The sequence below is a fragment of the Astyanax mexicanus genome, chromosome 20 (assembly GCF_023375975.1).
Source record: "Astyanax mexicanus isolate ESR-SI-001 chromosome 20, AstMex3_surface, whole genome shotgun sequence".
Lineage (NCBI taxonomy): Eukaryota > Metazoa > Chordata > Actinopteri > Characiformes > Acestrorhamphidae > Astyanax > Astyanax mexicanus.
The window spans coordinates 3,944,682-3,960,056 of NC_064427.1; the positions used below are offsets into that span (position 1 = coordinate 3,944,682).

Here is a 15,375-nt window from a genome sequence, read left to right on the forward strand (position 1 = left end):
TACTGTTCCTTTATAACACTCAGAATTCATGTTATAATGTCTAGCTGTTGTTAGATGCTGAAGAGCATTTACTGTTCAGTTTCATGGTTGTCCAGTTTATTGGTTTATCAGTCACTACCTGTGTTGGCTTTGCTGGGAATAGTAACTAAAACAGAATGATCTACTCCAGATGAGATTAAGGTGCAGCGTTGGGACATTGAGAAAAGTGGGTGGAGTGATGTGAAGTTGAAGGAGGGAAGGAGATGGAGTACAGTAATGGAATGTGAAGTTCATCAGTCACTACCTGTGTTAGTGGAACATGTAGTGTAAGATGTCTCTTAAGTTTGGAAATAAACAGTGTTAACTTTAATATTTTAGCATGTTTCTTCCTTTAAAGGCAATTTTTGATGGTGTAGCTTGGTTTTATTTTATTTTATTTTTTTGTTTTTTTTTTTTGCTCACAATACAAGAACCTATTAATGCAGGGTGCTTACTATCATTGTATTCTAACAGACTCTAAAATAGATGGGAGTGGAGTAATAGAGTGTTGTGGAGAATAGTGGGGTATTCAGGATATGAAAGTGGATTTACAGGCCGTTCAGGAAACGAGAAGGGGTGGAGTAAAGGTGAATTGAGGAGAAAAAGAGAGACAAAGAGAGAGTAGAGTAATGAAATGAGGGTGTAGTAACAGAACATTAAGAAGAATAAGAGTGAAATAATGGTGTATAAAAGAGATGAAAGTATGGAAACGGTGTGTTGAGGAGATTGGGTGGAGTATGGTGGTGTTTAGGTAATGGAGAGTGAAATTATGTGGCTTTGAGGAGTTTGAGGAGGGTGGAGTAATTGGGTGTTGAGAAGATGAAGGGTGGAGTAACAGGGTAATAACCGTTTAGGGGCTGGTGTAATAGAATGTTGAGGACGTAGGGTGGGGTAGAACTAGGCGACTAGGCATTTAGTAAGGTTTAGTAAGCCATCTTTTACACTTGTGTTATACATATGTAATAAGAAAAAAATAGTATGTACACACTTAAATTAGGTAGAGCTAATTGAACAGAGGTGACTTTCCATCATTTGCATTACAGTAATGTTGCAGTAATGTTAATGTGTTCAGTTCCATGGTTGTCCAGGTTTATCAGTCACTACCTGTGTTGGCTTTGCTGAGAATGCTAACTAATATAGAATGATCTACTCCAGATTAGAAGAAGGTGGATTATTGGTGCATTGAGGAGAAGGGTGGTAATCAGATGTTAGAGAGATGGGGTAGAGTAATGAGAAGTTAGGGAGATGTGGTAAGTTTATCAGTCACTACCTGTGTTAGTGAAACATCATGCGTAAAATGTTCTAGTCATTTTGGAAATAAATAGCGTGAACTTATTAACTTATTTTATTTTAGTGTATATTTTCTTATGCACTTTCTAATAAGAAAAATGAGGACAATCAACTAAAATCTTATACTAAAATATAACCTTCAATCTCACTGTGGTAAGTTAAATGCTTTTCACGTCACATGTCAAACACTAATCAATCACTTCGCTCTGCAGGGCTCGGCATTTTGAACATCGGTGAGGGACGATAGCAGAGACAGAGGTATTAGTGGCTTATGAAAGTCTGCTGTCAGGCGAACGGGTTGGAAGCCATTTGTCAGCCCGATCCTATTTTTTTCTTCAGCGATTAACGCAGTAAATAAAAGTGTCAGCAGATAAACAGGAGGAATCGTCCTGAGGATTGCGAGCGTCAGATCCTCATGTCGAGGCGGCGAACAAATGGGTTCGGCCTCAGACTGAGCAGCCTCTGTATAAACTGCATGTTAATATTAGTTCCATTTGAAACGCTTTTATTTTTGTTAAGACTTGTTTAAAAAAAAAAAAAAAGTCCGCCCGACGTGCAGCACCTCATTAATGACGGTCTGGTTGCCAGAAAACTCATCATAGCGGCCACCGAAAATAGCTCCCCCCCATCAGCATGTACTTTCCACCATCCTTATATCGGTGACATGTTGTATTTGAGCTGAAAGTCAAATATGTACCTGAGGAACCGGGGGGCACAGTGCGGTGCGGTGCATGCCGAGTGAAAAATATCTCCATTCCAGCAGGTGTAGCAGACTTGGGGAAGAAGCCGCCGACAGATTTATGAGTGCCTGAGAGGAAAAGGGCACAGGAACGTAAATATTGGATCCCTGCTTGTCATGGAGAATAATCAACGTCTAATGGCGTGGTTTGGGGATGGTGGATGGGGGGGTTTGTAACAGGAGAGTGCCTCTCGGTGGAGGAGAGTGCTAATTTTAACACCTAACCTCATTACCTTCACCGAACAGCGGTCTGTAACACGGCTTCATTGGCAAACGTTTAACTGTATTTGGAGAGGGGTTATAACTGAGTGGTACCAGGAACGATTTGTAAGATCCTGTTCTGTGATAATGGTGCTCACAATCAGATTCCTTCCCATTTGATTCCATTGTGAAAAGTGCATTTGGTTCTGGATGTGGATGCAGAGTTCACAAAGGTTCCTGTTAAATCTTTTTCAGGGTATCAGACAGTCTTTAAAATAAGTATTTAAAGCAACAGGCTGAACAATTGCGGGATATGGAGATGTAGTGACCTCTCTGGTGAGAATGTGTAATTGCACAGAGCAACAGAGCATGTAGAAGAGTACCTTTAATGCAGGTAATTTAATGTAAATAAATTGCTATGTGTGAAATTCTGTGTTGCTTTTTAGTATATTGTATATGTGGTACCTATCTAAGCCTCCTAGGACCTGGCGTCCACATGTGTGGACATTACATTTTGGGTTGTCTAGACCACAACACTATATTTTGCTTGGTGTCCACTTATGAGGCCATTATTCTGTCACCTAGTGGTGGCTGAAGAGTTCAACATGTTACAGTTTTGATAATTTAGTTCATAAATTTAAACCAACAGTAAATACAGTAAATGTTTATTATTATTTTTTTTTTTTCACTTTGTTTTGTCTTCGTGTTGAAGCAGCATTTCAAATGAGCCATATTGCTCAAAAAGGCACAGTTGTTTCTTTCTACAAAAAAATGCTGCTGTTTTCAGGCACTAAATAAACATTTTGACATCATTACTAACTGTGACTTTAATATAAAACTAAAGTCCTCAAATGTGGACATCATTTTTCTCAGAAACTACATCATGTCAAAAGATCATTTGTTGTTTTTTACGCTAATCAGGTTTTAATTAACCCAAATACTAAAGAGAAAAAAAATGTATCCCATGCAAGTGTTAGGCTATGATCACTACTGCTTTTTATTTAAATAAAAAAAGAAATCTTAGAGATTGCTGCTTTAAGAAAATACTTAATCTCAAATTGGAATAAAATAATGCATTTAATATGTCTATATATTATATTTCTGCATTAAGGCAAGAGTAGATGAAATCACCCAATTATGCAGTTAAAGACTCTACACAGTATTTCAACAGTAATTCTCATTTATTTTAGCTGGTCAGAGCTGAATTGATGATATCTTGATAGGCTCAGAAAAGCGTACTGTAATTTCCCACAGAAATGCTAAAATTATCAGATACCATCATATTTCCCACCCCTGCCCCCGAGGTCGTTAATATGTGACAGTGTAATTCCTCTGAAAACTGATATGGATACTATGTCTGAAAATAAATAGTGTTATCTATTTAATAAGGATTTTTTTTTGTATTACTCATGAACAGTGGTTTTCAGTGGTGTCAGTAGTGAGGAAATCCTCTGTGATGTTAGTGCTCATCACTGAGTGTGTTTACTCACATGTACAGAATAATCCGATAGTTGTAGAAAATCAGATTTTGACAGTAATTCACTCAGCACGATTACAAGAACTCAAGTAATCTGATAATGAGAAAATTCCTGGTCTGCTACATGAATCATTCGGTAATCAAATTTTCTGCTAAATACACGCCCTCTGCAGCTGCTTAGCAACTTATGAGTAAACTCTCTAAATACGTGTAGCATTTGTGCAAACATTTTACATTTTTACTTTAGATTTCTTTAACAGTTAATTGATAAATTTACTTTTGGAATATTTGCTCGAAATAAAGTAATATTTTCCTTTGTCTGATTTTTGTTTGTACACCTGTGTAGATGTAGAATTTTTTTTTTTTCAATTTTCTTAAAAGATTTTTTTTTACTTAAAAGTAGTTTTAAAAGAATCATTTGGCAAGACAGTCAAGACTAGATATGGACCAATCCATGTTTTTGGGACCTCTACCAGTTGCGGATCTCTTTTTATCTCGATTCAACTATAACAACTATAAAAATTAAATGATCTTTACCTTTTTTGGGATTAATCACATTTGACACTATAAAACTCTCCACTCACTATAGCCAACTGGGCTGAGTCATGTACTCTCAAGAGGGGTATCCAGTTAACACTCTGATATTTACCGTACTTGCCTGAGTGGTGGACTCGTGAGAGGGGTTTCCAGTTAGAGGTGTCAAAATTCTTTACTCTTCTTCTACCATTACTTCTTCTTCTTTACACATTGAACATTGGAACATTGAGAGCAAGGATTTAAACTTTTTTAAAGGTTGGTGTAGCCATGTGTGAGTTCGATATTGCCATCTAGTGGTTTATTGAGGAACTTTAGGGACCTATTACTAAGGGACTTTGTAATAGGTACTACTGTACCAGATATAAACTTTTATCTGTAGTTGAGGCATGCTTCATGTATTTTGTGTTCTTCTTTAGTTTTAAACGGAAGATGCTAGGCTAACAGAAACTGACCTTTCAATTCAATTCAAATTATTGGACTTTCATAATTATCTTATAAATTCATAGCAAAAGAAAAATCTTTAAATCCGTATAGATTTGCTATTTATCAAAATGCCACATTGACAAGGTACTTAAAATATATGTAATATATATAAAATAAAATGTTTAGCAAAACGTAGTAATTAATAATAATTAGAGTTAATGCTGTCCGTTTTAATGGCCACTCGAATAATTAGGTAAGTGTTGAAATGAGATAATGAGCATATTATGGGTGGCCGTGTAAACACACTCACTGTTGCGTTAAATGGCTTTAAATTACATCTCAACTGCTATTAAAAAGCTCTTAAGCTAAATACGTACGCTTCATTTGCTTAAACCTGTGAATACCCTGCGTTTACGGTCTCTGTGCTTCTTCTTCTTCTTCCCGCAGATCTCAGGAAGACGTTCGACCAGGAGCCGCTGGGAAAGGAGGTCTCTCTCGAACAAGAAGTGCTTCTTCAGTGCCGCCCACCTGAAGGGATACCTGCAGCAGAAGTACGTAATCAGGACCGCTCACACACACACATACACATACACACACTCAAAAAGCCTTTACACACACACACAAACACTCACCCACTTACACATGCACACAGCCGCGGACATGCTGAGCAACCCTGCAGCACTCTCCGCTGATGAATTTTATATCGAATTAGAGATTAGCTTTTGTTACCAGGGCAGAAGCCAAGCCAAACTCCATGTTAGCTGATGTGCAGATAACTAAATCACTAAACCTAAATGTCAGACTTTGTTTAGAAACATTTGCCTCAGTGGCCACCTGTTAATCTGTATTTAGCTGAACGGGACATATTGATCCAGACATCGATTGTACCTGCAGTGGACTGTCAGACGAACTTGGCCTAACTACACTAGAAAGTTCCAGCTAAACAGGATTAATAGATTGGGGGCATTTAAAAGCTTTTTTTTTTTTTCAAAGCTTTCTGGCTTTCTTCTTTCAGAGAAAGGAAAGATAAAAAAAAGGCGAAGAAGAAGACGACAAAGAAAAGAAAGAGAAAAAAAAAAAAAAAAAAAACACGGCCGTCTCACGTTTTTTTTCACGATGACAAAGAAGCGCAGTTTGAAAGCTTGCAGAGCAACATCGCCAGTCCACATTGTCGCCCCCCCCCCCCTTTTTGACTGAAGTAACAATTTGCGGAAAATCCACGAGCAGCCGAGCGTCCTGCAGGCAGGCTTAGCTAAGCGAACAGACAGATTTGAGAGGAGGGTTTAAACGTTAAGGCTTCTAGCGCCTCGTAATCATCTTAACACGTGTTAACGCCATCACCATTAACTTTATCCTATCTATAACTGCTTCTCTTCTCATGCCCACTGAGCGTCTCTGTAATGGGTTGGAGTGCTACAGATAGGTGGCACTCCAGCCCAGAGAGTTGTAGAACCCAGTGGCAGAACAGTAGATCTCAAAGCAGGTAAACTCAAGAAAAAAGGGAAATAATGATAATAACAATAATAATTAATTATATATAATCATTAATATACATAAATATATATTAATAGGATATATAATATTATAATAATAAAATTATATGTATATATATATGTATGTATGTATATATAGATATAAATATATTTATATATATATATATATATATATATATATATATATCCTTATTAAACCCCGCTCCACGCGGGGATCGAACCCAGGCTGTCGCGGTCGCAGCCCAGTGCTCTAACCGCTGCACCAGCGAGCGGATTGGGATGCGGCCGCTTTATTCGCCCTTAGAGCCTCCGCCGAAAGGGGCGGAGCAACGAAAACGGGCGGAGGACGAAAACGGGTGCAAAACAAAGCCACGCCTAGCGTGAGTGAAATAGTGGGGGAGAATGTAAACAAGACTCGCCGCGGAAGCTAACGGCTACCTCTTATGGCGCGAGGTAAAAACAAAAGAGCTTCCAAACTAAACAAAGAAGTGAATTGGGGTGCTTTTGGATTAAACGCTGCTCCACCAGAGAGAAGAGGAACAGCGAGGGGAGAGAAAAGGTGAGCACACCGCGCGCCTCGCAGCGGCTACCACACACACACAAACACAGACACACAGACCCGAGAGAAAGGGGGGTTAGCCGCGGAGCACACCGCACAACACGACTACACCACACTCGAGATATAAAGGGACAGAGGAAGCTACTTATGCGGGAGGAGTATGCCAGCGGTGCTGGATCATACTCTCTCCAAAGGGATAGCAGGAAGAGAAGGGGAAAAAGAGCAGAGGCTCGGTCTAGAAACCGGCATAGATTCGCTCCCACGAGCTTCAAAGATCCAGCCCCGAGGACCTGAATCTCAGGGTTTATATAGGGGCAAACCCAGGTGGAGTGGATCAGGTCTGATTAGGGGCTCAAGACCTCCCCCTGGCGGCCGAAGAAGCACTCGGCCGGCCCCTAGCCATTACAGGACCCCCCCTCCGAGGGGCGGCACCCGACGGCCCTAAACCCGCCGCACGGTCCCGCCGGAAGGCCCTAACCAGATCGGGGTCCAAGATGTACCTGGAGGGCACCCAGGACCGTTCCTCCGGCCCATAGCCCTCCCAATCCACCAAGTACTGGAGGCTCCCGCGCACCCGACGGGAGTCCAGGAGCCGGCGGACAGTGTAGGCCGGGGCACCACCCACGACACGGGGTCCGGGGGGAGAGGCACGACCAACGGAGCAGAGGTAGGGTCTCAGGCGGGACACGTGGAAGGTCGGGTGTACCCTCATGGCAGGGGGCAGGGCGAGGCGGTAGGACACCGGATTGATCCGGCGCACTACCTTGAAGGGTCCCAGGTACCGTGGAGCCAGCTTGCGTGGGCTGCCCCGCAGTGGGATGTCCTTGGCCGAGAGCCAGACCCGTTGTCCGACCCGATAGGAGGGCGCAGGCCTCCGCCTCTTGTCTGCGTGACGCTTCTGCATCGCCCGGGCAGACAAAAGGGCGGCCCGAGCCCTTCTCCAAGCCCGGCGACAACGGTTAACCGTCTGGTCGGCTGAAGGCACTCCCGTTACCGTCTCCTGTCCGGGGAAGGCAGGCGGAGCATAACCGAACTGGCACTCGAAGGGTGACATCCCTAGGGACGAGTGCCAGAGCGTATTATGGGCATACTCCGCCCACCTCAGTTGGTCTGACCAGGTAGACGGGGCCGCCAACGCCAGACAGCGGAGGGTCCGTTCCAGGTCCTGGTTGACCCTCTCTGTCTGCCCGTTGGACTGGGGGTGGAACCCCGAGGACAGACTGACCTCAGCCCCCAGTAAGCGGCAAAAGGCCCCCCAGAACCGGCTGGTGAACTGCACCCCACGGTCCGACACGATGTCAGCGGGTGGTCCGTGGATGCGGACCACCTGGTCCAGCAGCACCTCTGCAGTCCCCTGCGCGGTTGGTAGCTTGGGCAGGGCCACAAAGCGACCAGCCTTGGAAAACCTGTCCACAATGACTAATATCACGGTGTTGCCCCGAGATGGGGGCAACCCCGTGATAAAGTCCATGGACAGGTGTGACCAGGGACGTGAGGGGACTGCTAGAGGGTGCAGTAGACCCGTGGGCCTGGTTCTGGGGTCCTTACCCTGCGCACATGTCACACAGGCGGCCACGTGGGCACGCACGTCTTTTCCCATGCTGGGCCACCAAAACTGGCGCCGCAGGAACTCGAGCGTGCGTGTGACCCCTGGATGTGCGACCTGAGGTGAGGAGTGTCCCCAGGTGAGTACCCTTTTCCTGAGGGAGGGAGGTACATAATCCCGACCTGGTGGGCCATTCTCTGGACCAGGATCTGTCTCTTGGGCCCGTCTGATGGCGTCCAAGAGTCCCCACCGAAGGGGCGCCAGGATCCTGGCTGGAGGTAAAACGGTGGAGGGCTCGCCTAGGAGAGGAAGGGGTTCCCACTGGCGAGAGAGGGCGTCCGGTTTGATGTTCTTGGATCCAGGGCGGTATGACAAGACGAAATCAAACCGGGTAAAAAACAACCCCCATCTGGCCTGGCGTGGATTTAGGCGCCTGGCCTGTTGGATGTAGGCCAGGTTTTTGTGGTCTGTCCAGACCAGAAAGGGGTGTTCGGCCCCCTCAAGCCAGTGCCTCCACTCTTCTAGGGCGAGCTTTACCGCCAGGAGCTCCTTATCTCCCACGTCATACCTCTGCTCGGCAGGGGTCAGACGGTGGGAATAGTAGGCACATGGGTGCAGTCGGCCATCCAGCCCCGCCCGCTGGGACAAGACCGCACCCACGCCTACTTCAGAGGCGTCCACCTCCACGACAAATGGGAGTCCAGGGTCAGGCAGTCGGAGAACTGGCGGCCTGGTCAGCAGGTTCTTGATTGCATCAAATGCCTCCTGGGCTTCTGTGGTCCAGGTGAACCGCCCTGAGGTCTTCCTGGTCAGGGCGGTCAGTGGGGCGGCCACAGTGCTAAAGTTCCGGACGAACCGCCGGAAAAAATTAGCAAAGCCCAGGAAGCGCTGGACCAGGCGTACTGAGGTGGGTTGGGGCCAGCTCTCGACTGCCTTGACCTTGGTGGGGTCCATGTGCAGGGTGTTATGGGACACCACGAATCCCAAGAAGGACACCGTCTGCACATGGAACTCGGACTTCTCCAGTTTGACGTAGAGGTGGTTCTCTAGGAGTAGCTGGAGCACACGTCGGACATGGGTGACGTGTTCATTTACCGAACGACTATACACGAGTATGTCGTCCAGGTAAACGAACACGTACCTGTCCAACGCCTCCCGGAGCACCTCATTAATATACCCCTGGAAGACAGCGGGGGCATTCATCAACCCGAAGGGCATAACTAGGTACTCATAGTGCCCAGAGGGGGTGATGAACGCCGTCTTCCATTCGTCGCCCGCCTTGATCCTAACTAGATTATAGGCACTGCGCAGGTCCAACTTAGTGAAGATGGTGGCCTGCTGCAGTGCCTCGAAGGCGGACGACATAAGGGGTAGGGGGTAACGGTTTTTAACCGTTATTTTGTTGAGGCCTCTGTAGTCTATACAGGGCCTCAAACCCCCATCCTTCTTCCCTACAAAGAAAAAGCCGGCGCCGGCCGGGGAGGAAGTGGGTCGAATGAAACCCAGGGCCAGAGCCTCCTGAATATACTCTTCCATCGCCCGGCGCTCGGGGCCTGACAGGGAGAACAACCTTCCCCTGGGGGGACTAGTTCCAGGGAGAAGGTCGATGGCCATGTCACAGGGGCGGTGGGGGGGCAGTATCTGGGCCTTCTTTTTGCTGAACACCTCCCCGAGGTCATGGTAGTCGGTGGGCACTCGGGAAAGGTCAGCAGCCTCAGGATCGAGGTTTGTGCCTCTGGGGGCTTGGGAAGGCTGGAGGCAGGAGGTCCGACAGGCGGGCCCCCATGCCAACACTGACCGGGACAGCCAGTCGACATGGGGGTTATGCCTCTGGAGCCAGGGGAATCCCAGAACCAGCTGCAAGTCAGGGGCGCTGATGATGAACAGCGTGATCTGTTCAGAGTGCGACCCAACTCGCAGTGTGAGGGGACGTGTTTGATGTGACACCATCCCTGGCTCCAGGGACCGCCCGTCAATCGCCTCTATAGGCAGGGGCTCCCTCAGACGGACCAGCGGCAAGGCTAGCTTCCTGGCTGTGGCTGCGTCCAGGAAGTTACCCGCCGCTCCTGAATCCAGGAAGGCGGGCAGGCGGACCTCAGAGTCCCCACATGCCAGAGTGGCGTTGAGGAAAACCCCTGTAGTCCGAGGGAACCCGGGTCGGTCCGTTAGGGGTTCCTCACCCCCTAACGGATGCTGGCGTTTCAACACCAACTGTGGACAGTCGGTGCGTTGGTGCCCTGCTGTCCCGCAATAGAGGCACCTGCCGTCTCGCATGCAGGTGTCTCGCTCCTCTTGCGAGAGGCGCGTGTGCCTCAACTGCACGGGCCGCCCTCTATTACCTGTAGGACTGGGGGGTCCATCCCCAGTCCGTACCCTATACCGCTCCCTTAGGCGGTTATCCAGCCTCTGGGTGAGCTCAATGAGGTCATCAAGTGTAGTTGGTGAGTCGCGATGGGCGAGCTCATCCTTGAGATCCTCATTGAGCCCGTGATGGAATGCGCTAGCGAGCGCACTAGCGTTCCACCCACTTTCAGCCGCGAGCGTACGGAACTCGATGGCATACTCAGACACCGACCTCCTACCCTGACGCAGGTTCAGGAGGCGGGCCCCCGCCTCCTCTCCTCGAACCGGAAGGTCAAATGTTCGCGAAAGAGCTTCCGCGAACAGCATAGCTGTGGTGCAAACACCCGGCTGGTGTACCCATACTGGGGTTGCCCACGCTAATGCCTTTCCGGTGAGGAGGGAGACGATGTATGCCACCTTGGCCCGCTCCGACTGAAAGCGGGAGGGTTGTAGCTCGAAAGCCAGCGAGCACTGTAGGAGGAAACCCCTACAGCCCCCTGGCTCGCCCCCGTAGCGCATTGGAGCCGGTAACGGTGGCTCAACGAAATGTGCAGAGGGGGGTGCAGCCGCCACAGGCTGCTCTGCCAGAACAGGGTCCGGCCCCTGGGGAACTGGTTGAATGGTTGGGGGTGGGTTCCGGGCCAGCCTAGCCGTCAGACCCTGCAGCTGGGCTAAGATCTGCTGCAGGGTCTGCTCATGCTTCCCTATTGCCACCCCCTGGTTCCCCAGGGCAATTTTTACCTGCTCGAGATCCAACTGTTCTGCTGGATCCATGTTTGGGGCTGGATCTTTCTGTAATGGGTTGGAGTGCTACAGATAGGTGGCACTCCAGCCCAGAGAGTTGTAGAACCCAGTGGCAGAACAGTAGATCTCAAAGCAGGTAAACTCAAGAAAAAAGGGAAATAATGATAATAACAATAATAATTAATTATATATAATCATTAATATACATAAATATATATTAATAGGATATATAATATTATAATAATAAAATTATATGTATATATATATGTATGTATGTATATATAGATATAAATATATTTATATATATATATATATATATATCCTTATTAAACCCCGCTCCACGCGGGGATCGAACCCAGGCTGTCGCGGTCGCAGCCCAGTGCTCTAACCGCTGCACCAGCGAGCGGATTGGGATGCGGCCGCTTTATTCGCCCTTAGAGCCTCCGCCGAAAGGGGCGGAGCAACGAAAACGGGCGGAGGACGAAAACGGGTGCAAAACAAAGCCACGCCTAGCGTGAGTGAAATAGTGGGGGAGAATGTAAACAAGACTCGCCGCGGAAGCTAACGGCTACCTCTTATGGCGCGAGGTAAAAACAAAAGAGCTTCCAAACTAAACAAAGAAGTGAATTGGGGTGCTTTTGGATTAAACGCTGCTCCACCAGAGAGAAGAGGAACAGCGAGGGGAGAGAAAAGGTGAGCACACCGCGCGCCTCGCAGCGGCTACCACACACACACAAACACAGACACACAGACCCGAGAGAAAGGGGGGTTAGCCGCGGAGCACACCGCACAACACGACTACACCACACTCGAGATATAAAGGGACAGAGGAAGCTACTTATGCGGGAGGAGTATGCCAGCGGTGCTGGATCATACTCTCTCCAAAGGGATAGCAGGAAGAGAAGGGGAAAAAGAGCAGAGGCTCGGTCTAGAAACCGGCATAGATTCGCTCCCACGAGCTTCAAAGATCCAGCCCCGAGGACCTGAATCTCAGGGTTTATATAGGGGCAAACCCAGGTGGAGTGGATCAGGTCTGATTAGGGGCTCAAGACCTCCCCCTGGCGGCCGAAGAAGCACTCGGCCGGCCCCTAGCCATTACAGTCTCAGCTCAAACGGGAGCCATAATTCAGCGAGCGCATATTTATATATGTATGTATATACGTATATATATAAAATAATGACCCGAGTTAGGGGCTGTGAATGTCGTGAAAAGAATTCGACACTGTATCTGTAACATAAAAAAAATAACATTAAAGTCTTTAATGAAAAAAAAAAAAAGTGGCTGGCTTCAGGCGTACTTAAAAAAATAAATAAAAATAAATAAATACACAAGAAATCGTGGAGTAGTTGGAACAGTTGGCACAGCGCAGATAAGGAGGCTCTTTCAAGCCCTTCTGCTAGTTTTCACATGTAGGTTTGGATGTTTCCTACAGGCTGGCCTGTCTTCAAATACTTCTGAAAGCATGCAGAATGGCCTCTTGGCTTGCTGGTGCTGCAGGGGAACCACGTTGGTTGTGGGTAATTTTTTTTATTTTATTTTTTTTACATTTTCTTTTTTTCCGACTTTAGTTCCTGCAAAATTGCAGCAATATGCTTGCGTAAGAAAACTGAACTGGAAATAATGTTGAGTCATATCTCAAATGACTCGTTTAAAGCTCTCCCAGCACAAACATATAGATCGTCACCGCCAAATCCGCTCACCTTATTGCTGTGATTAAACTCCGGACCTGCTTTAAGGGCCGAGGTGCAGTCAGTCAGAAGCGACTGTATCTACAGTCTGTCCTCACAAACTTTTAATGAAGCCTTTAATGAAGTCTTTAACGTGAATTGAATGGATTGCGTAAGTGCTTAATTCCACGGACACACGTTCTGTGTTCGTTATTCTATGTTAAGGTATGATGAGCTTTTTTTTTTTGAGAAAAGCAATCTGCTTCTCGCTCTGTTCCATTTTAGTCCTTCTTCCACGTTTCTTTTTGCACTTTTTTTTTTCTTTCATTTCAATCTGTTCAGTTGGTTTAGTTCCCAAGCAGCGCTGCTCACACCTCTGACGTTGGAGCTCTAGCATGTCAGTTTAGACTGTGAAAAAAGAAAAGCTGAGCCTTACAAACTCTAGTTTCTAGCTGACAACTGTGGGATGAGAACAGAAATTCTTCTATACAGACACAAGACAGTTTAAAGACTCTTTCACTGGTTGAAAGTTTCTTTAGATTAGGAATTGTATCATAGGCTTTGAGTGATTTCTTTATAAGGTCAATTTTCCAATAGAACATTTTGAAACATCTATTTGGCCACACGTTTTCATTTTATTTGGCGCGGCCTGACCTGACCTGACCTGTTCGCTATAAATAGCTAAAATAGGGCCCTTAATATTGTTTAAATCCTTTAGCAAACAGTTTTTGACAGCTATCAACAAGCTTCTGTCAGAATTCGTGTTGAATTTGATTGCTTCTCTTGGCAGAATTGATAAATTTTTAACTCTTTGGACAAGAGTTGAGGTACTTCTGGGTAAATTACTTGAAATTAATTTCTTCGCGTGTGAAATGTTTTAGTTATGTTTGGAAGCTGGTGATTGGATGGGAATTGAAGTGACGTTTCATCATCCAAAGTCCTTGTAGAACTTTCTCTAAAAGCTTTCATGTCATGATAAATTAAATATTTTACATTGATTAGTATTACTTAAAGATTATTATCATAGGTATTGGACCTGCCATTTTTTTTCTTTGGTACAGGCTGCTTAAAAAGTTCAGTTGGCTCCTTGTTTGAGTTCTTCGTGTTGCTACACTTGACACAGTATGTTATTTTAAAGGGACAGTACAATTGGTTTCAATTAATTCATTAAAAATTCAATTAACTACACAGTCATAGCTTGAGATCAGGACCAGAAACCAATGAAAAGGTTTTAATGTGTGTTACGGGTCATTGTCTTGTTGGAACACCTATTTGTGCAGTTGTGTCGCCTTTATTCTTCATTATTCCTTTAACTTTTTTGTTAAAATAGTGTTTGTACATCAAACATTTTTTTTTATCGGTGCATCTCTATTTATCTTGGGTCTGAGCTCCAGAAATATAAATGGACCCATCTTAAAAGTTAATTGAAAATACCATTCTTTTATTATTTTCTTGCTCCTCCTGTTGCTCTTCTGTATTTCATTCAGCAGTTACATTAGTTGCCCTGGTTCCCATAGCCCTATTTGTGCCACAGTCCTCAGCACACCTGCGGTTTCAGTCGGCTCCACTCTATCAGAGAGACTGCTCCGGCGTGGTGGATGACAGCCGCTTGTGTGAAGTGTGCCGCCTTTGATTGGCCTCTGTGAAGGGTCACGACTCCCTTGGAAATGGCCAGTTAAGTGACTGGAGCTCTGAAGCTCCCAGAACAGGTGAAAGAACTGAAAGAAGTGCTGACAGGAGTAAGCAGCCCACAATCAGCAGAGAGCTCCTCACTGCTGATTTCTTAAATTGGAGAGCCGTCTGGATTGGAAGTTGGAAGTGGAGAACCACCACCACCACCACCAGCGCAGGAGCATAACCTGGAGCCAGAGCATTTACGGGAGTTAGACTCGTCCAGAAATATAACATATGTTTTTGAAATTCCATCATTGGAATCGCACGCTGGATGGGTTTTTTGCGCCGGCGGAGGAATCTGCCGAGAGGTTATAGCAATTTATAGCAAATTCATTCCAGCCAGCAGGATCTGTGATGGTTTTTCCTTGTTTGCACTGGTGTCGTTGGAGCGTCGCAGCCAAAGCATCGAAAGTAGCGAAAGCAGCGAAAAAGAAAACCGAAAGCAAGCGAAAGCAGCTTATTGTTGCGTGAGCTCATGCACACCTGGTTGATGTCTCTCTCTCTCTCTCTCTCTCTCTTATAGTCTCTCTTTCTCTCTCTCTCTTAGCCTCTCTCTCTCTTTCTATCTCCGTTATGGCGGGCAGCGTTGCAGAGAGCGCAGATCCAGCCAGAAGGGCCGTAATGAGAAGTATAGCAAGTGGGGAATGAAATTACACGGATCAC

General features: G+C 46.2%; 1 protein-coding gene across 2 annotated transcripts in view; it reads left to right on the forward strand.

Annotated features, from left to right (window-relative positions):
* unc5cb (unc-5 netrin receptor Cb) overlaps window positions 1-15,375 on the forward strand; it is a 259,433-nt gene that overhangs the window by 158,218 nt on the left and 85,840 nt on the right. For both annotated transcript variants that reach the window (XM_022680899.2, XM_022680900.2), the window contains exon 4: window positions 5,133-5,236. In XM_022680899.2, coding sequence (XP_022536620.2) covers window positions 5,133-5,236 — 104 coding nt within the window. The remainder of the gene's footprint in view (window positions 1-5,132; window positions 5,237-15,375) is intronic.